The 23,108-nt window shown below is 43.8% G+C and overlaps 1 protein-coding gene across 1 annotated transcript in view; it reads left to right on the plus strand.

Moving 5' to 3' along the window:
• Positions 1-23,108, plus strand: part of arhgef11 (Rho guanine nucleotide exchange factor (GEF) 11) — a 32,441-nt gene continuing 9,333 nt past the window's right edge. The window contains 32 exon segments of the mRNA XM_041231914.1: positions 1-186; positions 1,516-1,548; positions 2,366-2,380; positions 2,902-2,999; positions 3,263-3,361; positions 3,478-3,527; positions 4,505-4,562; positions 5,270-5,463; positions 6,055-6,126; positions 6,420-6,527; positions 6,780-6,834; positions 7,246-7,283; positions 8,062-8,065; positions 8,433-8,527; positions 8,629-8,697; positions 9,401-9,505; positions 9,800-9,898; positions 10,600-10,642; positions 12,908-13,004; positions 13,209-13,331; positions 14,011-14,034; positions 14,209-14,344; positions 14,749-14,860; positions 15,478-15,507; positions 16,484-16,513; positions 17,922-18,048; positions 18,770-18,967; positions 19,203-19,250; positions 19,516-19,670; positions 21,141-21,281; positions 22,046-22,122; positions 22,416-22,541. Of these exon segments, the coding sequence (XP_041087848.1) occupies positions 152-186; positions 1,516-1,548; positions 2,366-2,380; positions 2,902-2,999; positions 3,263-3,361; positions 3,478-3,527; positions 4,505-4,562; positions 5,270-5,463; positions 6,055-6,126; positions 6,420-6,527; positions 6,780-6,834; positions 7,246-7,283; positions 8,062-8,065; positions 8,433-8,527; positions 8,629-8,697; positions 9,401-9,505; positions 9,800-9,898; positions 10,600-10,642; positions 12,908-13,004; positions 13,209-13,331; positions 14,011-14,034; positions 14,209-14,344; positions 14,749-14,860; positions 15,478-15,507; positions 16,484-16,513; positions 17,922-18,048; positions 18,770-18,967; positions 19,203-19,250; positions 19,516-19,670; positions 21,141-21,281; positions 22,046-22,122; positions 22,416-22,541 (2,694 nt within the window). The 5' untranslated portion in view covers positions 1-151.

Here is a 23,108-nt window from a genome sequence, read left to right on the forward strand (position 1 = left end):
CTGGAAAAACAATATGACGCTGCTGATTTTAGAATCCTGACGCTCTTAGGAAAAAAAACAAAACAAACAAACAAACAAAAAAAAAATCGCACAATTTTTGACGCTGTGACGTCAAGACGCTGGACGCCAAGGGACGAAGTGGATTTACACCATGAATCTGCGGACACCCGCTTCGGCTCTGGATAGGTAAGGGTTAACTACGTGTTTTCTGATTGCAATTAAAGACGTGCTATTTATAGACCATAAATCACGAACCCAAAATATATATATATATATATATATATATATATATATATTAGGGGGGGGGGGTGGGGGGGGGGATATATATGGGGGGGGGGGGGGGGGGGGGGGGGGGGGGGGGGGGGGGGGGGGGGGGGGGGGGGGGGGGGGGGGGGGGGGGGGGGGGGGGGGGGTTAACAATACAAATATCTGACGTTTTTAATTTATTCCAGTTTTTAAGGACAAAAAAAGTATTTGTCTTTAGTTAGCTTGTCAGCCCAGAGCAGAGCACTTTACCGTTATGCTCTGAAACGCATTGCCGTGAATCGATAAGTGAACACACTGAATGTGACACTCCTATCAGACTGGATGGATATAGAAGACTCCCCCCATTGCAGCGCAGTGTGATCCAGTCCTGGTTTCACTAGGAGTTTAATCGGACACACCAGGTCGTGTTGCTCAGACACACTGGGGCTAACCCTGGGGATGAAAGTGAGACTCCCACTGCATTGCGGTTAGATTAATTACCGGCTTTACTGTGAGTTTAATAAGAATTCCACCCCCTCTATATAGAATGAACTCCCTCAGCTTCACAGAGTCCAATGAAAGCTGCTGAATAATGTTCCCTTGTTAACATATTGAATTCCACCCCCTCTATATAGAATGAACTCACTCAGCTTCACAGAGTCCAATGAAAGCTGCTGAATAATGTTCCCTTGTTAACATATTGAATTGCACCCCCTCTATATAGAATGAACCACCTCAGCTTCATAGAGTCCAGTGAAAGCTGCTGAATAATGTTCCCTTGTTAACATATTGAATTGCACCCCCAGCGCTTTGTAGTTTTGGCACTTTCAGTTTTTTTTTTTTTTTTTTAAAGGGAAAAACTAACACACACACACACACACACACACACACACACACACACACACACACACACACACACACACACACACACACACACACACAGAGTCAATCACAGTGCAGATAACGATGGAGCTGTTCCTTGCTGCCGAGTCTGTGAAGTTGTTGTTCATTCTTGGCATTCCTTTTGCCATGTCTGCTTTGCAGAAACCGGTTATTATAGGTTTATAAAAAACAAAAACAAAACTCATGTGACCGGTTATCATCTGGTATCTCCTGTGGCTGGTGAGCTGGTTCTTTCCTCCTCTTGCGTCACGTCTGTCTTTGTGACTCTTAACGCTCTCCTGTGTTTTTGTCTCTCCTTTTCTCTTTGTCTTTCTTCTCCCACATGCACACTGTTTTCCCCATCTGTTTGTGTTTCCATTGCAACAGATCAGCCAGTAAGAGACAGCCTCACCTGCCCAGGTATGATAGCCCATGTGTTTGAGGGCAACGCTAATTTTCAAATCTGTATGGAACAGTGTATGTATGTATGTGCGTGCGTGTGTGCGTTATTCCCTGACAATTTCAAAACTGCACAGGCTACAGGACTTGTTGCCGCAGTTGGGGATCAATTTGTTTTTCACTTCCAATACTCTTTTTAAAAACCCAATTCACAATTCCTGCCCTTTCAAAGGAACTGGAATTTGATATCTTAGAGACATGATAATAATCGTCTAGATCGTTCAGCTGCTTTCCTTTTGAAGCCAGTTCAGTTGCCAAGTGACAAACGAACACACAGCGACTTCGATTGAAGCTATTTGTTGCCGCTGAAAAGGAGGCGCTCGTTTTAAGAGAACGCCGCTGCCCAATTGCGAACGGCGGCGTTGGAATTGATTAAAGGCAGAATGGGAATTGATTTTTCCAAAGGAGATGGAATTGAAACACAGGATTGGTCTCCAGAGTCCGCAGTGGGTTTGCAGTTCGCTGGCCTCTTCCCTTCTGTGGTGGGAGTGCTCGATCATGAAGTATTTTTGTTGTCGATTACCTGCTCAAAAAGCAATCCCGCTAATCTAGGGGTAGCATCGCGCAGCCGTCGGGTCGAAATGCGAAGCAACGGGAGGGTTGCGGGATGGGTTCTGAACGGTGGTCTCTCTGGTTTTGTTCGCTTCTTGTCGACCCGTTTCCCGACTTGTTTGTCTGTGTTTCCAATATTATCTTGTTGTCTGTTTTTAATATTCTGTCATTTTCCTTTTAATTTTTTTTTGTCTCTCCTGTTTTGTTTTGTTTTGCCTTCCGTCAGTCCTCTCGCTGCCTGGTAAGTTTCTTCTTTCTGTGCCCAAAAAATCTTTCTATGTTTTCTACTGTTTCTTAAACTTTCGAGACGTCTTTCGTAGAAGGGTCTCCCCTGGTAAAGGCATGGCTGCGTGGCGTGCAGGGGGGGCGAGTCACGTAGTCAAGGGAGCGCAGGGGTCCCCGAGGGTCTCCCCTGGTAAAGGCACGGCTGCGTGGTGTGCAGGGGGGGAGTCACGCAGTCAGGGGAGTGCAGGTTTTCTCCGGGGATTCTGAAGATTGGCCCTTGTGCTCCCGTGGGTTTGGGAAGCAAAACTGAAAAAATGTGACATTTCTGAAATCTAACGTGGAATATTACTGTTCTACTATTACAGCTTTTGGCATATAGACTTTTAATGCGATATCATTTTGTAGTTTCTTTGATTACATCATGATGTTATATACAAAAGATCTACATTTCTAGGTGATGGTGCAAAACAATTCTGGTAATTTCCCTTTGATATGATAAGACCACTTTTTTCTTTTCTTTTTCCTCTTGTCTTTCAGGTTGAGCAGCTTGTCAATGGGGGATTCGATTCCCGACCGCAGGAATTCAGCCAACCACCAGAAGGAGTCCTGGCTAGACTGCTCGACTGAGAACACAGGTCAGGGTTGGGCTTGGGCTTGGGCTTGGTGCTAGTGTTGGAGTTGGGGATGGTGTTTGGAGTTGGGGTTGGGTTTAAAGTTAGTGTTTGAGTTAGTATTGGGGTTGGGGTTATGGCTAGTGTTGAGGTTGGGGTTGGGTTTAATGTTGGGGTTGGGGTTGGGGGTGTGTTTGCCGGGCGCTCCGTTGACACAGTCTGTGTCCCCCACTCCTTTTCTGTCTCCAGGCCTGGTTCACAGGTGTGTGGTTCTTTTCTGTCTCCAGGCCTGGTTCACAGGTGTGTGATCGTTCAGAAGGACCAGCAAGGCTTCGGCTTCACCGTGTGCGGAGATCGGATCGTACTAGTGCAGCATGTCCGGCCTGGTGAGGATCGCCCTCTGCAGTGACACACACAAAAGAGCATTTATATATATATATATATGTGTGTGTGTGTGTGAGAGAGAAAGTAATACGTGGTGTTTGTTTTGCTCTGCCTGTAGGGGGCGCTGCGATGAAAGCAGGCTTGCACGAGGGGGACAGAATCATCAAGGTAAACGCCTCTACATCCTGTATACGAGCTGTCACCCGAAAGCCCCATGAGACTGAAACTTTCCACTTAAAAAAAGTATTGTCTTACACACCATCCCCTGAGAGATTGGAATCCAAAGTGGGTAGAGAGGGTGTGTTAGTTTCTCTTTGAGGAATGTTCCTACCTTTAAAAAAAAAAAAATATATATATATATATATATATATATATATATATATATAGATATATATCATATATAGATATATATCAAGTTTTTTGCAGATGCTTTTATCCAAAGCGACTCGCAGAGACTAGGAGGGTGAACTCTGCTTCATCAACCGCTGCTGCTGCTGCAGAATCTCTTCCAATAGGACCTCGTTTGTTTGACGTCTCGTCCGAAGGACGGAGCACAGGGAGGTTCAGGGTCACACACAGAGTATAGAGCTGACTGAAGAATTTATAATAGCTCACTTATTAACCCCCACACTGACTTCTCTCTTTGTTAATTGATTGTTTACTGTGGCCGCCTGCCAAGACCTGCATTTTTTCTGAACTGATTCTTTGAAAGCCTGGAATGAGTAAAATGTTTTACTAATTCTACTTCCTCCTAAAACGACACCGACAGCTGCAGCCAAACGATTTGCATCACTTAGAATTTTAGGACTGAGACAGAATTAAAAAATAAAATAATAAAAAAAAAAACTACACAAGTGGAATTTAGATTTTGTTTTTTAAGATTGTGTAATCAAATGAAATGCTATCGCCAGAAACAGAAGCCACAGTAGCAGTGCAGTAGTGTGTCAGTTTTTACTTCGAGGACGGGGAAAACTACAGTACGGAATGTGTTTTGTTAACGTTATTCGGCAGGTTTCATTTGACTTCATGACGCAGAATGAGTTTGTTTTGTAGGGCGGTGATGGGCGTGGTGCGGCTCTCTTGTCCAGAGCTGTAGGTACCCAGCGATCGTCTCCTGTTCGATTTCTGTTTTCTCGTCCTTGCAGGTCAATGGCTCCCTGGTGTCTTCGCTGACTCATCAGGAAGTGGTTCGTCTCATTAAATGTAAGCTTGACAAAATCCACCAGGGTTCTGGGTAAAGAAACTGAAACGTCTCGGGGGTGGGGAGTTATTCAGGGTGCACCACAGTGAGGTTCGGGGTTTCGGATTTTCTGAATTTTTGCATTGAGAGTATATGAAACTACAAATTGGTATTCAATATGTTAACAAGGGAACATTATTCAGCAGCTTTCACTGGACTCTATGAAGCTGAGGGAGTTCATTCTATATAGAGGGGGTGCAATTCAATATGTTAACAAGGGAACATTATTCAGCAGCTTTCACTGGACTCTATGAAGCATCACCGTTCTATAAGGTGATGAGGCTAAACTTTTAGCATGAGCTGTGCCTTGCTGAACGATTTTGCTGAATGTTTAGTGAGGTTCCGGTGACTGATTTCCAGTACAATACTCAAAAGTTGCTTGTCACACATATAGCTTAGATCGTTAGACTCAGAAATCGAATCTGGATCGGTTACCTTATGCTCTGGGAGGAAGCTGTGATACGGAGATGGTCTGTCGTCAGGAGAGGATTCTGGAAGCTTGTCTCTCTCGCATTCTGTCTTACCTCGGCGTGTGTGTGTGTGTGTGTGTGTGTGAAAGAAACTAAACCCTGTGTTCCAATCAAAATGCTTTATTTTTGTCTGGTTCCGCAGCACTGATGATGTCATCGTCTGTTGTTTTTTTTTTTGTTTTTGTTTTTTTTCCCCCTAGCTGGTCATTACGTGGCCCTGACCCTGCAAGGCCCGCCCCACTCCACTGCTTCCCTGCCTCTACTGACAGACGCCTCGTCCAATCTGAGGTCAGGACCGGGGGGTCTGGCCCCGCCCCCTCCTCCGCCCCCGCTCCCCCCGAATTCCGCTGGCCTTTCTGCCTCAGACCGGATCACCGGCCCCAGACCACTACAGGTGAGTGTTCCTTCTCTACGATCGCGCAACAGTGTCATCGTCGGCAGTGTACAACTACGGCCAAAAGTTTAGCATCATCACCCTATAGAATGAACTCACTTTATTATCGATGAGTCATTCAGCAAACGCTTTTATCCAAAGCGACTTCCAGAGACTACGGGGGGTCTCAATACGACCTCGTTTGTTTGGCGTCTCGTCGGAAGGACGCAGCACAAGGAGGTTCAGTGACTTGCTCAGGGTCTCTCACACACACACAGTGAGTCAGGGGCTGCTGCAGAGTCTCTTCCAATAGGACCTCGTTTGTTTGGCGTCTCATGCGAAGGACGGAGCACAAGGAGGTTCAGTGACTCGCTCAGGGTCTCTCACACACACACAGTGAGTCAGGGGCTGCTGCAGAGTCTCTTCCAATAGGACCTTGTTTGTTTGGCGTCTCATGCGAAGGACGGAGCACAAGGAGGTTCAGTGACTCGCTCAGGGTCTCTCACACAGTGAGTCAGGGGCTGAGCCGGGTGATTTGAACCTCCTGGTATCAAGACCCCTTTTCTTGAACCGCTGAAGCACCAAGCCCTCAGTTGCGTTTTCCTCCATTAGGACTCTGAAGTTCAGAAGCACGGCAGTCAGATTCTCAGGAAGATGCTGAAGCAGGAAGAGGCGGAGTTACAGGTACGACCTCACGGAACTGGGAGGTGGTTTAATTCCCAGTACCAATTCCAATCCCTGTTCCCAGTCCCTTTTTTAATCCGTTCCAGCACGTCCTCCTTGATTCAGCATTTAAAACGAGCGCTATTCTGTTAAAGTGGAGCTTCTCGTTTTTAGCGTCACAGATGACTTCAGTCGAAGTCGCCGTTTCCTTGTTTATTTGATGTCAGTCAATTAAAACTTCTTCAGACGAAAGCAGTTGAACGGTCGTGTGCGATTCTGATGAAGCCTCTGAATGTCATTCCCTGTTTCCTCAGGAGCTGTTGGAGGAGCGCTCTCGGAACCCCTCCCCCTCTCTCGAGGAGCGAATCGAAAGTGCTCGGAGGCGGGCCAAGCAAGTCCGTGTCAAGATACAGCAGGATGTGGTACGATGATGTCCGTTTCCTTTCGATTTTTTTTTTTTTAAAACACATCTGATTAATTAAAACTGCAGTTCTGATCGATCACAGTGCGCAGCCTCTCCGAGTTCTGATCGATCACAGTGCGCAGCCTCTCCGAGTTCTGATCGATCACAGTGCGCAGCCTCTCTGAGTTCTGATCAGATCTCTTTTGGAGTTGATCCTGACTCAGCTTTCTGACGCGGGGGCGGGGTGCTGTTTGTTTGAAATGTATTTCAGGAGAACAGCAGGTCCAGATCTGAGTCAAGTGCTGGGTATCTAAGAGCCGGGGAAGGTGAGCTTCTGTAACTACAGCGTGTGTGTGTGTGTGTGTGTGTGTGTGTGTGTGTGTGTGTGTGTGTGTGTGTGTGTTTGAGCTTCTGTAACTACAGCGTGTGTGTGTGTGTGTGTTTGAGCTTCTGTAACTACAGTGTGTGTGTTGCGTCTCCCTCTGTGTGTGTGTGTTGCATCTCTTTCTCGCTCCCTCTGTGTGTGTGTTGCATCTCTCTCTCTCTCTCTCTCTCTCTCTCAAGGTGAATTGACTATGAAAGGTAAATCATTGACAGCCCCAGTGTCCTCTGCAGTGGGGTCTGGTTCTCAACGTATTTGTTGTTTTTTTTTGCTGGTTTATCACCTAAATATGGTTGAACGCACAGATTTAATATTTGTAAGATTGATTGATTTATGTATTTAATTTTTTTTGCAGCTCGATTGTCTATGGACTCTCAAGATGCCGATTCAGAGGTAGGGATTTTAATTCATCACTTTGTTTAAAACTTTCCTTCGCTTTATATACATAGCTGATGCACCCTTATAAAACTTTCCTACAGTAAAAGCACAGCAAAGTGTGATAAGCCATAGGGAAGCATTGTAAAGCACAGAGGGGTCTGGTAAAGCATAGGGAAGCATTGTAATGCACAGAGAGGTCTGGTAAAGCATAGGGAAGCATTGTAAAGCACAGAGAGGTCTGGTAAAGCATAGGGAAGCATTGTAAAGCACAGAGAGGTCTGGTAAAGCATAGGGAAGCATTGTAAAGCACAGAGAGGTCTGGTAAAGCACAGGGAAGCATTGTAAAGCACAGAGAGGTCTGGTAAAGCATAGGGAAGCATTGTAAAGCACAGAGAGGTCTGGTAAAGCATAGGGAAGCATTGTAAAGCACAGAGAGGTCTGGTAAAGCATAGGGAAGCATTGTAAAGCACAGAGAGGTCTGGTAAAGCATAGGGAAGCATTGTAAAGCACAGAGAGGTCTGGCAAATCATAGGGAAGCATTGTAAAGCACAGAGAAGTCTGGTAAACCATAGGGAAGCATTGTAAAGCACAGAGAAGTCTGGTAAAGCATATTCAAAGGCAAACTCAGGTAAACTATGGCATGCAAAAATAGCATGGTAAACTTTTTCAAGGGCAATGTGATGAATGAACACACACTGCGATATGACAAAAACAACAGACCCTGCGCTGATAAGAACCTTTCACACTCCCCTCGGCACGACATTGCATTCACAGATCTCTCTGCCCTCCCTAGCTCTGTATGCAGTACTGTTTATCAGAAAGAAAGTTACAAGAAATCACATCGCTTCTCATGCGCTATCCTATCGTTAATGTGTTGCTGCTAATCTGTCACTGTAGATATAACTCGCTGTGATGCTAACTCGCTGCCTCCTGGTTCATATTGGATTCTAGCAGTGTTGTCATTATCAGCTCTTACTGTAAACTGCACTGTGTTTAAATATGAAGCTTGCATTGTAACCCTGTCTGTGCTGCCCTGTGTTTAAATATGAAGCCTGCATTGTAACCCTGTCGGTGCTGCCCTGTGATGCCTGTGTGATTCGCCTGGGAAAAAAAACACTTAATTAATAATGTGCCCCCCCCCCCCCCCCCCCCCCCCCCCCATAGTCCTTAGCGAAAGCCCCCGGTCCTCCCCGCTGCTCCCAGTCCGGACGTCCCATCACAGAAGACACGGATCAGATGCCGCCTTCACCTCAGAACAGGTACGGGTTTGGGAACGGAGATTGTAACCCGTCGCCCCTTGAGATTCACCCCCCCCTCGCCCCCCTCGCTCACGCCCCTGCCTGTCTGTGTGTCTGCTCAGGTTTCCAGACCTCAGATCATCGGACCAGAGGAGGAGGAGGACGATGAAGAGTCCTACCTCCAGAACGAGGTACGGGAGAGCGATGTCTTTGTGTTCAATTGCAGTTACAGCTGTGCTAATGTAGTTATGATACAATTATACTGCCAAGTAACATTGGCTGGCTGGTCCAGCAGTTAAAGAGAAGGGGTCCTGTTACCAGGAGGTTCACCCGGCTCACACTGACTCACTGTGTGTGTGTGAGAGACCCTGAGCGAGTCACTGACCCTCCTTGTGCTCCGTCCTTCGCATGAGACGCCAAGCAAACGAGGTCCTATTGGAAGAGACTCTGCAGCAGCCCCTGACTCACTGTGTGTGTGTGAGAGACCCTGAGCGAGTCACTGACCCTCCTTGTGCTCCGTCCTTCGGATGAGACGCCAAACAAACGAGGTCCTATTGGAAGAGACTCTGCAGCAGCCCCTGACTCACTGTGTGTGTGAGAGAGACCCTGAGCAAGTCACTGAACCTCCTTGTGCTCCGTCCTTCGGATGAGATGCCAAACAAACGAGGTTCTATTGGAAGAGACTCTGCAGCAGCAGCAGCGGTTGTTGATGATGCAGAGTTCACCCCCTAGTCTCTGTAATTCGCTTTGGATAAAAACGTCTCATAAATGAGTCATTATATTAATAATACAAATAAATACATTTTGAAAAAGGCAGGGGGAGAGGGGATCGGAGGTAGGAGAGGGGCAGTGTGACGACGATGACAGCAATTTTTTTGTCCGTCCCTCTCTCAGATGGACGGCCCGTTCCAAGACATCGACAGGTTGAAATCTCGCCCAGCTCACATGGCGGTCTTCATGAGATACATCTTCGGCCAGCTGCTGGATCCAAACCCTCTGGTGAGTGTCTGTCTCTCTGTCTGCCAGTCTTCTAAAGCCCTGGGAACAAAAAAAAAACACTTTCAGAAACAATGGCTTGAAATCTGGTTCCAGGAGACCGCCGGGAGAGCTACAGCTCCGGCCAAAAGTTTTGCCTCGCATAGAATTGTAGGATTCTTGAGACATTTAATAGCTGTAGTTCTCTTTTCTCCTGCTCTTTTTATTTTTAAGATTTTTGTCTGTGCTGTCGTTTGGAGTTGTTATTTCGGGGCGGTGCTGTCCTGTGATCGTTCCGCTCTGTGTGTTTGTTTGCAGTTGTTCTATCTGTCAGTGGAAGCCTATCTCTGCTCCAGTCAGAAGGACGCTCGCTCACTGGCATTGCAGATCTCTGCTCATTTTCTAGAGAAGGACGCGGTGAGTAAATTCAGATCATTTGACCGGACCGTTGGTGTACATGTCTTTATCCCAGGTGACTCACAGGGTTACAGTACAAGCTTCATATTTAAACACAGTGTAGTTTACAGTCAGTGCAAATGACTGCTAGAATATGAACTAGGATGCAACAGGTTAGGATTACAGTGAGTTGTATCTGCAGTGACAGATTAGCAGTGCAAGGATAGCTCGTCAGCTGAGGATCCAGTGAGGAGGCGCTGAGGTCAGGCGAGTCCAGCGCTGACCAGGAGGGGGCGATCAAGAGATCTGCAAGCGCAGTCTGAACAGGGCTGGGTCTTGAGGGGGGTGGCGGGAAGGCAGCGGGAGACAGATCACCCCTCACTTACACCAATGCACAGGCTTCACTGGACCCTACTTACAAACCACGGAGTTCCTTTTTAAAACCGGTTTCCAAATTTCCAGTTCCTGTTTTAATCAATTCCAGGTTCAATTTGAAGGACTTGGGATTGAAATCGATCCTTTTTTTTTTTTTTTTTAAAGGGAACGGCAATTGGGGAAATTTTAAATTTTTATATTAATTTTTTTACTTTTTTTTGTAAAGGAATTTGCATCATTGAAATTTGTATATCGCGTATAAACAGGATTCAAGATTTATTAAAATTGAAAAGTTTTGAAAAAAAAAAGATGTTTGATGTCTTTTTTTTTTTTAACTTGATTTGCAGCCACTAAAAATCCGGGTTCCAGAAGACATTAACACTGAAATAGGTAAGATTTGTTTTTTTAAGAGCTGTAGTTAGCAGTGTTAATCACTGTGTTCTAGCTGCTATAGTTAGCAATGCTAATCACTGTGTTCTAGCTGCTATAGTTAGCAATGCTAATCACTGTGTTCTAGCTGCTATAGTTAGCAATGCTAATCACTGTGTTCTAGCTGCTATAGTTAGCAGTGTTAATCACTGTGTTCTAGCTGCTATAGTTAGCAATGCTAATCACTGTGTTCTAGCTGCTATAGTTAGCAATGCTAATCACTGTGTTCTAGCTGCTATAGTTAGCAATGCTAATCACTGTGTTCTAGCTGCTATAGTTAGCAATGCTAATCACTGTGTTCTAGCTGCTATAGTTAGCAATGCTAATCACTGTGTTCTAGCTGCTATAGTTAGCAATGCTAATCACTGTGTTCTAGCTGCTATAGTTATGATAATCACTGTGTTCTAGCTGCTATAGTTAGCAATGATAATCACTGTGTTCTAGCTGCTATAGTTAGCAATGCTAATCACTGTGTTCTAGCTGCTATAGTTAGCAATGTTAATCACTGTGTTCTAGCTGCTATAGTTAGCAATGCTAATCACTGTGTTCTAGCTGCTATAGTTAGCAATGTTAATCACTGTGTTCTAGCTGCTATAGTTAGCAATGTTAATCACTGTGTTCTAGCTGCTATAGTTAGCAATGTTAATCACTGTGTTCTAGCTGCTATAGTTAGCAATGTTAATCACTGTGTTCTAGCTGCTATAGTTAGCAATGCTAATCACTGTGTTCTAGCTGCTATAGTTAGCAATGTTAATCACTGTGTTCTAGCTGCTATAGTTAGCAATGCTAATCACTGTGTTCTAGCTGCTATAGTTAGCAATGTTAATCACTGTGTTCTAGCTGCTATAGTTAGCAATGCTAATCACTGTGTTCTAGCTGCTATAGTTAGCAATGTTAATCACTGTGTTCTCGCTGCTATAGTTAGCAATGTTAATCACTGTGTTCTCGCTGCTATAGTTAGCAATGCTAATCACTGTGTTCTCGCTGCTATAGTTAGCAATGCTAATCACTGTGTTCTAGCTGCTATAGTTAGCAATGCTAATCACTGTGTTCTAGCTGCTATAGTTAGCAATGTTAATCACTGTGTTCTAGCTGCTATAGTTAGCAATGTTAATCACTGTGTTCTAGCTGCTATAGTTAGCAATGCTAATCACTGTGTTCTAGCTGCTATAGTTAGCAATGATAATCACTGTGTTCTAGCTGCTATAGTTAGCAATGATAATCACTGTGTTCTAGCTGCTATAGTTAGCAATGCTAATCACTGTGTTCTAGCTGCTATAGTTAGCAATGATAATCACTGTGTTCTAGCTGCTATAGTTAGCAATGATAATCACTGTGTTCTAGCTGCTATAGTTAGCAATGATAATCACTGTGTTCTAGCTGCTATAGTTAGCAATGATAATCACTGTGTTCTAGCTGCTATAGTTAGCAATGATAATCACTGTGTTCTAGCTGCTATAGTTAGCAATGATAATCACTGTGTTCTAGCTGCTATAGTTAGCAATGCTAATCACTGTGTTCTAGCTGCTATAGTTAGCAATGTTAATCACTGTGTTCTAGCTGCTATAGTTAGCAATGCTAATACTGTGTTCTAGCTGCTATAGTTAGCAATGTTAATCACTGTGTTCTAGCTGCTATAGTTAGCAATGCTAATCACTGTGTTCTAGCTGCTATAGTTAGCAATGCTAATCACTGTGTTCTAGCTGCTATAGTTAGCAATGCTAATCACTGTGTTCTAGCTGCTATAGTTAGCAATGCTAATCACTGTGTTCTAGCTGCTATAGTTAGCAATGCTAATCACTGTGTTCTAGCTGCTATAGTTAGCAATGCTAATCACTGTGTTCTAGCTGCTATAGTTAGCAATGTTAATCACTGTGTTCTAGCTGCTATAGTTAGCAATGCTAATCACTGTGTTCTAGCTGCTATAGTTAGCAATGCAATTAATCACTGTGTTCTAGCTGCTATAGTTAGCAATGTTAATCACTGTGTTCTAGCTGCTATAGTTAGCAATGTTAATCACTGTGTTCTAGCTGCTATAGTTAGCAATGTTAATCACTGTGTTCTAGCTGCTATAGTTAGCAATGCTAATCACTGTGTTCTAGCTGCTATAGTTAGCAATGCTAATCACTGTGTTCTCGCTAGTAGTTCTCCAGTTTTTAACTAGCTGCAGAAGTTTGTAATGATGCACACAACAAGTTTTGTGTTTTTTTTTTTTTCTGTTTTCAGAGAGCAGAATTCAGAGCCAGGAAGATATTCGCGGTCCACTGTCGGACCTTCAGCACTTAGTTCTGCCGGAAATCCAGGATCAGATTCAGGACTACAGGTGACAGACTCCTAATGCATTTACATTGGGACAGGTTTTTTGAACTAAATACAGCCACTTCACCCTTTTTAATTTTGCACTTTCCGGTCAAATTCGATTTTAAACGTTAACTGCTGGACCAGCCAGCCTCTCTGGGGTTTCTTCTAATATAAGTTCAAACTGAGTCTAATGCTGTTTCCTCCCCTTTTTGAAAACCCCTCTCAGGAGCAAACAGATGATGGGTTTGGGCAGCCTGTTTGGAGAAGGGGATCTTCAGCAGCTTGATGGAGACCCAAGCAGAGAGAAACAGATTGTGGATAAGCAGGCCACTGCACTGTGGGAGATCCTGTAAGTAGTGTCTCCTTTCCGACAGACCTGGGCTCAGTGAGAGATCCTGTAAAGGCTGTCTCCTTTCCGACAGACCTGGGCTCAGTGAGAGATCCTGTAAAGGCCGTCTCCTTTCTGACAGACCTGGGCTTAGTGAGAGATCCAGTAAAGGCTGTCTCCATTCTGACAGACCTGGGCTCAGTGAGAGATCCAGTAAAGGCTGTCTCCATTCTGACAGACCTGGGCTTAGGGAGAGATCCTGTAAATGCTGTCTTCTTTCCGACAGACCTGGGCTCAGTGAGAGATCCAGTAAAGGCTGTCTCCATTCTGACAGACCTGGGCTCAGTGAGAGATCCTGTAAAGGCTGTCTCCTTTCCGACAGACCTGGGCTAAGTGAGAGATCCAGTAAATGCTGTCTTCTTTCCGACAGACCTGGGCTCAGGGAGAATTGCGATTTGTGTGAATCATTGCAGTTACGTTGTCATTGTATTTGCTGTTGAACCACAGCACACCAGTGCAGCAGTGATTGTGATGTGTGATTTGCAGTGTGTAATCGGTCGACTGCAGTACAGTTTTGCCCCTTCCCGAGCTTCATCGTTCACGTTTCCTTGCTGTGTGTGTTTATTCCACGGGGCGAACCTTCTTGTGTTGACAAGCACTTTTAACACGGAGTCTCAAGTTTTTTCTTTTGTCTTTTCAGGTCGAAACACGAGGAGGATAGAAGGTAAATAACCTATTTTACGAATAACTGTGCAGTTCTAATAACACCTCTTGGAGGTGTTATTCCTCCACTGGCCCCTCCCTCTCCACTGGCCCCTCCCCCATCCCTCCACTGGCCCCTCCCTCTCCACTGGCCCCTCCCCCTGGCCTGACCTGTGTTTGTGTCTCCCTGTCTCAGCTCTCCCATGGCAGCGGCTGTGCTGCTGTATTTGAGGCACGCAGGGATCAAGCTGCGAGACTCCAGGGTCTTCAACCTGCTGGAGAAGCCGCAGGAGAGAGAGAAGTGGCTGCCGTTCTTCCCAAAAACCAAGAAGGTAAGACTGCGCTGTTCCTGAAAAAGTGGCTTTGAGTTCCCTTAACTTGAACCAACTTTTTTTGTGAGCTTAGAATGGATCACAAAACTTGGAACATGATTGGTTTATAGCAGTCGAGGAAGATTATCATATTTTAATCAATTCACAATTCCCATCTTCTATTAATCAATTCCAACACGTTGTCATTGATCGAAATTTGCAGTCAGCCTTATTCTGTTGCAAAACTAGAGCGTCTCGTTTTCAGTGGCAAACAAATCACGTTGAAATTCCTTTATCAGAATTGCAGTTGTGTTCAAAGGTGCGTTGGGATTGACTAAAAACGGGAAATGGGAATTGAGAACTGATTTTAAAAGTGGAACAGGGTTGAATGCGTTTTCTTTGTCTGTCTCCCTTTGTTTTCCCAGCCCAGCTCTGCAAAGAAGGACAAGGAGAAAGAGAGGGACAGCGGGGAAGACAAGAAACGTAACCCCATCCTGAAATACATCGCCAAGCCTAAGGGAGGCTCCTCGCAGTCCAGTAAGAACCCTGCCCTGTAACCTCCTCGGCTGGCTGGTCCAGCAGTTAAGTAAAAGGGGTCTTGATAGCAGGAGGTTCAAATCCCAGCTCAGCCACTGACTCGCTGTGTGTGTGTGTGAGAGACCCTGAGCGAGTCACTGAACCTCCTTGTGCTCCGTCCTTCGGACGAGACGCCAAACAAACGAGGTCCTATTGGAAGAGACTCTGCAGCAGCCCCTGACTCACTGTGTGTGTGTGAGAGACCCTGAGCAAGTCACTGAACCTCCTTGTGCTCCGTCCTTCGGATGAGACGCCACACAAACGAGGTCCTATTGGAAGAGACTCTGCAGCAGCAGCGGTTGTTGATGATGCAGAGTTCACCCCCCTAGTCTCTGCAAGTCGCTTTGGATAAAAGCGTCTGCTAAATGACTAATAATAATAATAATAATAATAATTTTGTTCAGAAAATAAACAAATTCACATCAGTTCCAACTGATAAGTGTCGGTGGTGCTGGAGAGAGGAACGAAGGGGTTTTGTTGTATTATATTTTGTGTTTCGTTGTTGTTTTTTTATTTCATTTCATATGTTTTTTTTTTAAGTTGTATTTATTTAAATTATTTTATTTTCGCTTTTTCAGCATTTCATGTTCCTTTGTCGCTGGTGGAAGGTAAATTTATTATTATTTTTATTATTATTTGTTTTTATTTTTTTGTGTCATTTTGAATCGAAATTGTTATAATTTTTTTTGGTAGTGTTTTTAAGGACTCTCTTCCGAGCCGATCTCTTCAATAGGGATCTGCGTGAAATTAACAAACCCAGACACATCTTTCCACATCTCGGAGTCGGGCGCTCGGGGCTGTTAACAACCAAATGCGTTGTCTTACAGAAAGTAATCAGAACACAATTGGCATTTATTAATGGATGTCATTTTGAAAGATTCTAAGTTGGTATGCCACCATTCTCGAAGTTTTCATCCTTTTTTTAGAAAGTGTGAATATTTAGATAGATGGATAGACAGATAGATATGTGTAGATAGGTAGATAGATCTGTGTAGATAGATAAGGATCTATAGATATGTATGTATGTAGATAGATAGATATGTATATAGATGGATAGATATGTATGTATATAGATAGATAGATAGAAAAAACAGGTAGCTTTCAGTTTAAGGTGAATGAAAGCAATACATTTTAAAAACAGTGGGTTGTGGGGAAATATGCAAATAAAGCATTACAAGAGCCAATCAAATCGCTTGAAAGTTGCCTAACTGCATCTACAGTCACAGCGTTATATATATTCCCAGTGTCCTGTGTTTGAGGACAGTGCAGTTAGACGCTGTGCTCCTGTAATCAGAGCAGTGACGTTTCACACCGGCTATGAATCTCAGCACGTAGAAAATCGAACCACTTTCACATCACTGTGAGGAGCAAAAAAAACACCAAGAAATGGATAATTTTGAAGCTTCGGTTTGTTATTTTATATTGAGGCGTTGGAAAAGCCTCTGAAAGGGTCTGGGCAGCGTTTTCAGGATTGATAGCGGTTTCTGTTTTTAATTTTGCAAAAATTATATATTTCTCGAGTCATTATTTATTGATTTGTTGTTTGTTTATTTATTTATCATTTTAAATTATTTATTTTTTCAGAAGTTCATGCTTCTTCATCCTCCACAGAAGGTAACTGATTTTGTTTTTTATTTTTATTTTTTATTTATTTTTTTTATTATTCGCAGCGTGGAAAACTAAAAAGTATTTTCATAAAAGCTTTTTCGCTCGAGGGAGGGGGGGGAGGGGGAGGGGGAGGGGGGGGGGGGGGGTGTCGACTGAACTTTGAATCTAGAGACCGATTAATCCCTTGTTAGCATATCCATCAATCAATCTGATTTTGTATAGCGCCTTTCATAGTGGAGCACCATCACACAGCGCTTTACAAGATGCAGTAAATACAAGAAAACCCATAATACTACAAACACAGAGAAATGCATCATACATGATATACAGTAAAAAACACAATGCATAATACATTAAATACAGTGGAAAGAGCAGAATACAGGATAGCAGCATAATACATGAAATAGTGCATTAAATACAGTGGAAAGAGCAGAATACAGGATAGCAGCATAATACATGAAATAGTGCATTAAATACAGTGGAAAGAGCAGAATACATGATAGCAGCATAATACATGAAATAGTGCATTAAATACAGTGGAAAGAGCAGAATACAGGATAGCAGCATAATACATGAAATAGTGCATTAAATACAGTGGAAAGAGCAGAATACAGGATAGCAGCATAATACATGAAATAGTGCATTAAATACAGTGGAAAGAGCAGAATACAGGATAGCAGCATAATACATGAAATAGTGCATTAAATACAGTGGAAAGAGCAGAATACAGGATAGCAGCAGAATACATGAAATAGTGCATTAAATACAGTGGAAAGAGCAGAATACAGGATAGCAGCAGAATACATGAAATAGTGCATTAAATACAGTGGAAAGAGCAGAATACAGGATAGCAGCATAATACATGAAATAGTGCATTAAATACAGTGGAAAGAGCAGAATACAGGATAGCAGCAGAATACATGAAATAGTGCATTAAATACAGTGGAAAGAGCAGAATACAGGATAGCAGCAGAATACATGAAATAGTGCATTAAATACAGTGGAAAGAGCAGAATACAGGATAGCAGCAGAATACATGAAATAGTGCATTAAATACAGTGGAAAGAGCAGAATACAGGATAGCAGCAGAATACATGAAATAGCAGCAACACAGCAGCTAATGGCAGAGATCAGGCTTAAAGAGCACAGAGAGCAAGAGAGAACAGGCGGGTCTGGAGAGTTGGTTTAAAGCGAGCGACGGTGGGAGCGTCGCGCATCCAGGGCTGGGAGAGAGTTCCAGAGAGTCCAGAGTGTTAATTAATTGAATTCCTCACCGCCACTTTGTAATTTTCCTGATACTTAACGGGGAGGAACTGACACAAATAAGAGATTTCGAAATCTAATGGTCCCAGTTAAAATAAATAAATATATTTTCATGTTGTTTTTTTTTTTTTGTGTGTTGAATTGTGTATAGTTCTTCCTGGGAGTGTCCGAAATATGATTCTGCAATTTGAGAACAACCACGAGTATGACTCGCCCGACCCGAACACCCAGCGCCTGTCCACTGGGAGCCTGACTGAACCCTTACTGGACAGTGACAGGTAGGGGGGTACGGATACATTGAATTGAACTGTAATAAAGCACTGTGAAGCTTAGGGAAGCATTGTAAAGCACAGAGAGGTCTGGTAAAGCATAGGGAAGCATTGTAAAGCACAGAGAGGTCTGGTAAAGCATAGGGAAGCATTGTAAAGCACAGAGAGGTCTGGTAAAGCATAGGGAAGCATTGTAAAGCACAGAGAGGTCTGGTAAAGCATAGGGAAGCATTGTAAAGCACAGAGAGGTCTGGTAAAGCATAGGGAAGCATTGTAAAGCACAGAGAGGTCTGGTAAAGCATAGGGAAGCATTGTAAAGCACAGAGAGGTCTGGTAAAGCATAGGGAAGCATTGTAAAGCACAGAGAGGTCTGGTAAAGCATAGGGAAGCATTGTAAAGCACAGCCAGGTCTGGTAAAGCATAGGGAAGCATTGTAAAGCACAGAGAGGTCTGGTAAAGCACAGGAAAGCATTGTAAAGCAGAGAGAGGTCTGGTAAAGCATACGGAAGCATTGTAAAGCACAGAGAGGTCTGGTAAAGCATAGGGAAGCATTGTAAAGCACAGCCAGGTCTGGTAAAGCATAGGGAAGCATTGTAAAGCACAGAGAGGTCTGGGAAAGCATATTGAAAAACCCGAGTGGAAGTTGTATTAAATTTAAGTTTTTAATTTTAAAGTATTACATTGGAACTAGATTGTGTGGATGGCGTGTTTAACCCCTTGTGTCCCCCAGGGCTGCTGGCTCTGTGAAGCTGGCGCGCTCTGAGTCGTTGAAGACCCAGGGGGAGCTCAGGAAGCCCCGCGTGGAGGCGGTGCCTCGGTCCCGCAGCGACGTCGACATGGAGGGCGCCGCAGAGGAGAGGGAGCGGGAGGGGGAGGGGCCCCGGCTGCACCAATCAGCTTCCTCCTCTGCCTCCAGCCTCTCGGCCAGGTGAGAACAGCGACAGCCTGGGTCAGGTACAGTAACCGTTACAGCAGCGCTGCTTTCTGACCTCAGCGGTGACAATTGCAAGGCTGTTGTGTTCAACGGCGGTTTGAATTTAATGCTGAAAGGATGCCAGATCCCTTTTAAAACAGCAAGGAACTGAGAGGGGATCGATTTTGGGTTGATCGATTGATCTGATTGATTTCACTTATGTGTGTTTTTTTTTTTTTTTTTTTTTCAGGTCTGTGGAAAACCAGACCCCACCTTACACCCCGAAATTGAGACGCAGGTGAGAGAGGAGACACAGAGGTCTCTGTCTGTCAGTCAGTCAATCAATTTGTCGGTTATATAGCGCCTGTCATCTATCTATCAATCTGTGTTGTTTTATATACCAGGGTGTGAGAATTTCAATCTCCGCTCAGTAATCATCAACACAGAAACACACTTGTGTTTGAAAATGTCAGATTGCTTTCTAATCTGGCGTCTTAAACAGCTTCTGTTTGTCAAACCAATTATCATAACTTTTTTTTAAAAAAAACGTTCTCTGCTTTTAGAAGTATGGACTCCCCGAATTCAATGTACCCCGAAAATCTGCTCCCCAATCAGTCGGAGGACGACCCCGAGTCTCAGAACTGGCAAGAGACGGTGGGGCGGGACGTCCTGTCAACGCTCGAGCCCAGAGAGATTGACAGGCAGGCCGTCATATATGGTAGCTACTTTAAATCTCATTCAAACACGCATTATTAGTATTATTAGTATTGTTTGCAGGGATGTGAATATTGAAATGTCTTTTGCGCACGCCAGGAAACTGCAGCAATGCTAAAAATAAACTTTACCACACACTAAGAAGCTGATAAAGGTAATTGCAGTGAGAGGCGTTACCTGTGTTTCTAAAGCCACGTGGATAATGTTAACGATTGACAAAATGGGGCAGAGGGCTTAACACAGTTAAATGATAACTTGATCAGCCTCGTCCATTTTCTCAGTTTTAAATTTTGTTTGTTTGATTTTAAAAAGAAAAAGATTGTTCCATTAGGTCTTGCATTTTCTGCGTTTTGGGCTGTAAAATAAAAGCCATAATTCAACATTAATCACAGCTCTGGGCAAAAGCTTTGCATCATCACCCTATAGAGTGAACTTGTTGTGCTTCATAGAGTCCAGTGAAAGCTACTGAATAATGTTCCCTTGTTAACATATTGAATTGCACCCCCTCTATATAGAATGAACTCCCTCAGCTTCATAGAGTCCAGTGAAAGCTGCTGAATAATGTTCCCTTGTTAACATATTGAATTGCACCCCCTCTATATAGAATGAACTCCCTCAGCTTCATAGAGTCCAGTGAAAGCTGCTGAATAATGTTCCCTTGTTAACATATTGAATTGCACCCCCTCTATATAGAATGAACTCCCTCAGCTTCATAGAGTCCAGTGAAAGCTGCTGAATAATGTTCCCTTGTTATCATATTGAATTGCACCTCCTCTATATAGAATGAACTCCCTCAGCTTCATAGAGTCCAGTGAAAGCTGCTGAATAATGTTTCCTTGTTAACATATTGAATTCCACCCCCTCTATATAGAATGAACTCCCTCAGCTTCATAGAGTCCAGTGAAAGCTGCTGAATAATGTTCCCTTGTTAACATATTGAATATAGAATGTTCAGCTTCATAGAGTCCTGAAAGCTGCTGAATAATGTTCATATTGAATTCCACCCCCTCTATATAGAATGAATTCCCTCAGCTTCATAGAGTCCAGTGAAAGCTGCTGAATAATGTTTCCTTGTTAACATATTGAATTCCACACCCAGCGCGTTGTAGTTTTCCAGATACTTAAAAAAAATAAAATAAACTAAAAATTTAAACACATGACTTTATGAAATACTGCTGTACTATTATTATGGCTTCCATTATAGACTTTTGCGATTTTTTTTTTTTATGATCTTGTAGCTTTTTTTGGATTGCGCGATATTAAATAAAAGATCTAAATTATGTTCATATAGTTTTTGTTTTTTTAATTCTGTTTCGATCCTAAAATTCTAGGTGATGCAAAACTTTTGCGAGAGATGTGAGAACCCGGTCACCCGCACCCCACCCCCCCCAAATTCTCCTTTCAGACAAGGAGTTTTCAATATTCTTTGCTGTTAAACTTTGTGTTTTTTTTTTTTTTTTTTTTTGGTTTCCAGAACTGTTCACGACCGAGTTGTCACACCTTCGGACGCTGCGGGTTTTAGACCAAGTCTTTTATCAGAAGATGAAAACAGTTTTAAACTCGGAGGAGCTGAATTGCATATTCCCCAATTTGCCTGCAGTCATTGATCTTCACGGTAAGATCCCTCGGTCTTTCACGGAGAGGAGCCGTTTTTGGTGCGATCCGAGAGGCTGGGATGAGAGGACAGGGTGGTGTTTAGGACCGAGTGAATGGGTGGGAAGGAGGATGGAAGAGCTGTGAAAACACTTGAGATCAGGCAGCTGCTAGGAACCGGGTGGCCTCCTCTCGCTCGTGAATTATCTTCACCCTCTGTTGAAGACGGGCTCCAAGGGCTGAGGGATGGGGAGGGATGCTGGCCTGAATGGTTAGAGCTGAAGGACTGAGGGGGAGGGAAAATCAACTAACAAAGCGAATACTTAACCCTTAGCGGTCCATTTATTTTAACAGGCGCTGTTCATTTTACACGCTCTGTTTTAAGAAAAAAAAAATCAGAGTAAAACAGGTTTAAAAGGCACTAAATCACAAAAGGACACTCAGCACTGCATCTCCAGCCAAGCCCCACCCCTTGTTCGCTGTTCACACACCTCTTCACAACGTGCATACTGACCAATCCTCTCCTGATCACTCGTTTTATCACCAAACTCCTCAATAACGTGATCCCAGTCATTATTTTATTACTGTAACATCTCAGAACGCTCTGCAGAGGTCTGTGATATTCTCTGAGCGCTGGATGCAGAAGCAGCTGTATCCTTTGTTATCTCTGCAAAAGCAGGCCGTTCCTCAAACGAGGGTGACGGCACTGGATGGGTTCAGGAGGGAGACGCTGTTTTCGTACAGAGAGTTCTTGCTGTTCACGTGTGTGTTTTTGTTCCTCTGCAGCTTCGCTTTGTGATTCCATGAAGAGACTCCGGGATTCGTCGTTTGTAAACGCCATTGGTGACATCATGCTTGCACGGGTAATAATAATAATAATAATAATAATAATTGAGACAGTGTGATGTTGCATAGTCTATTCTGGAAACCCTAATAATAGAGCAATACAGTGCTCCTGTTAAGTATATGAGGGGGAGATCTACAAAGCGCTGGAGTGTAATTCAGCATGTTAACGCAGCGTTGCTCGGCGAGTTTCGTTGGACTTTGTGAAGCGCAGGGAGGTGGTTTTCTGTGTTGGAGGTGTGATCTGCGATGGTGTGACAGCAGGGCTGTCTACTGGGTTGATGGACTCTGTTTCTGTGTTCCCGTGTCGCAGTTTGAAGGCTTGGCCGGGGAGGGTTTCCAGGAGGTCGTGTCTCAGTTCTGCAGCCACCAAGCCCAGGCCCTGGAGCTGATCAAGAACAAGCAGAGGAAAGAACCGCGATTCCAGCAACTAATACAGGTGAGAGAGACAGACAGACAGACAGACAGGCAGGCAGACAGACAGACAGGCAGACAGACAGACAGACAGACAGACAGACAGACAGGCAGGCAGGCAGAATAGCGCCTTTCATCGTGGAGCACCATCGCAAAGTGCTTTACAAAATGCAGCAACAACAAGAAAACCCATAATACTACAAACTCAGAGAAATGCATCAAACATGATATACAGCAAAAACACACACAATGCATAATACATTAAATACAGTGGAAAGAGCAGAATACAGGATAGCAGCAGAATACATGAAATAGTGCATTAAATACAGTGGAAAGAGCAGAATACAGGATAGCAGCATAATACATGAAATAGTGCATTAAATACAGTGGAAAGAGCAGAATACATGAAATAGTGCATTAAATACAGTGGAAAGAGCAGAATACAGGATAGCAGCATAATACATGAAATAGTGCATTAAATACAGTGGAAAGAGCAGAATACATGATAGCAGCATAATACATGAAATAGTGCATTAAATACAGTGGAAACAGCAGAATACATGAAATAGTAGCAGCAACACAGCAGCTAATG

This window comes from Polyodon spathula, chromosome 29 (assembly GCF_017654505.1).
Source record: "Polyodon spathula isolate WHYD16114869_AA chromosome 29, ASM1765450v1, whole genome shotgun sequence".
NCBI lineage: Eukaryota > Metazoa > Chordata > Actinopteri > Acipenseriformes > Polyodontidae > Polyodon > Polyodon spathula.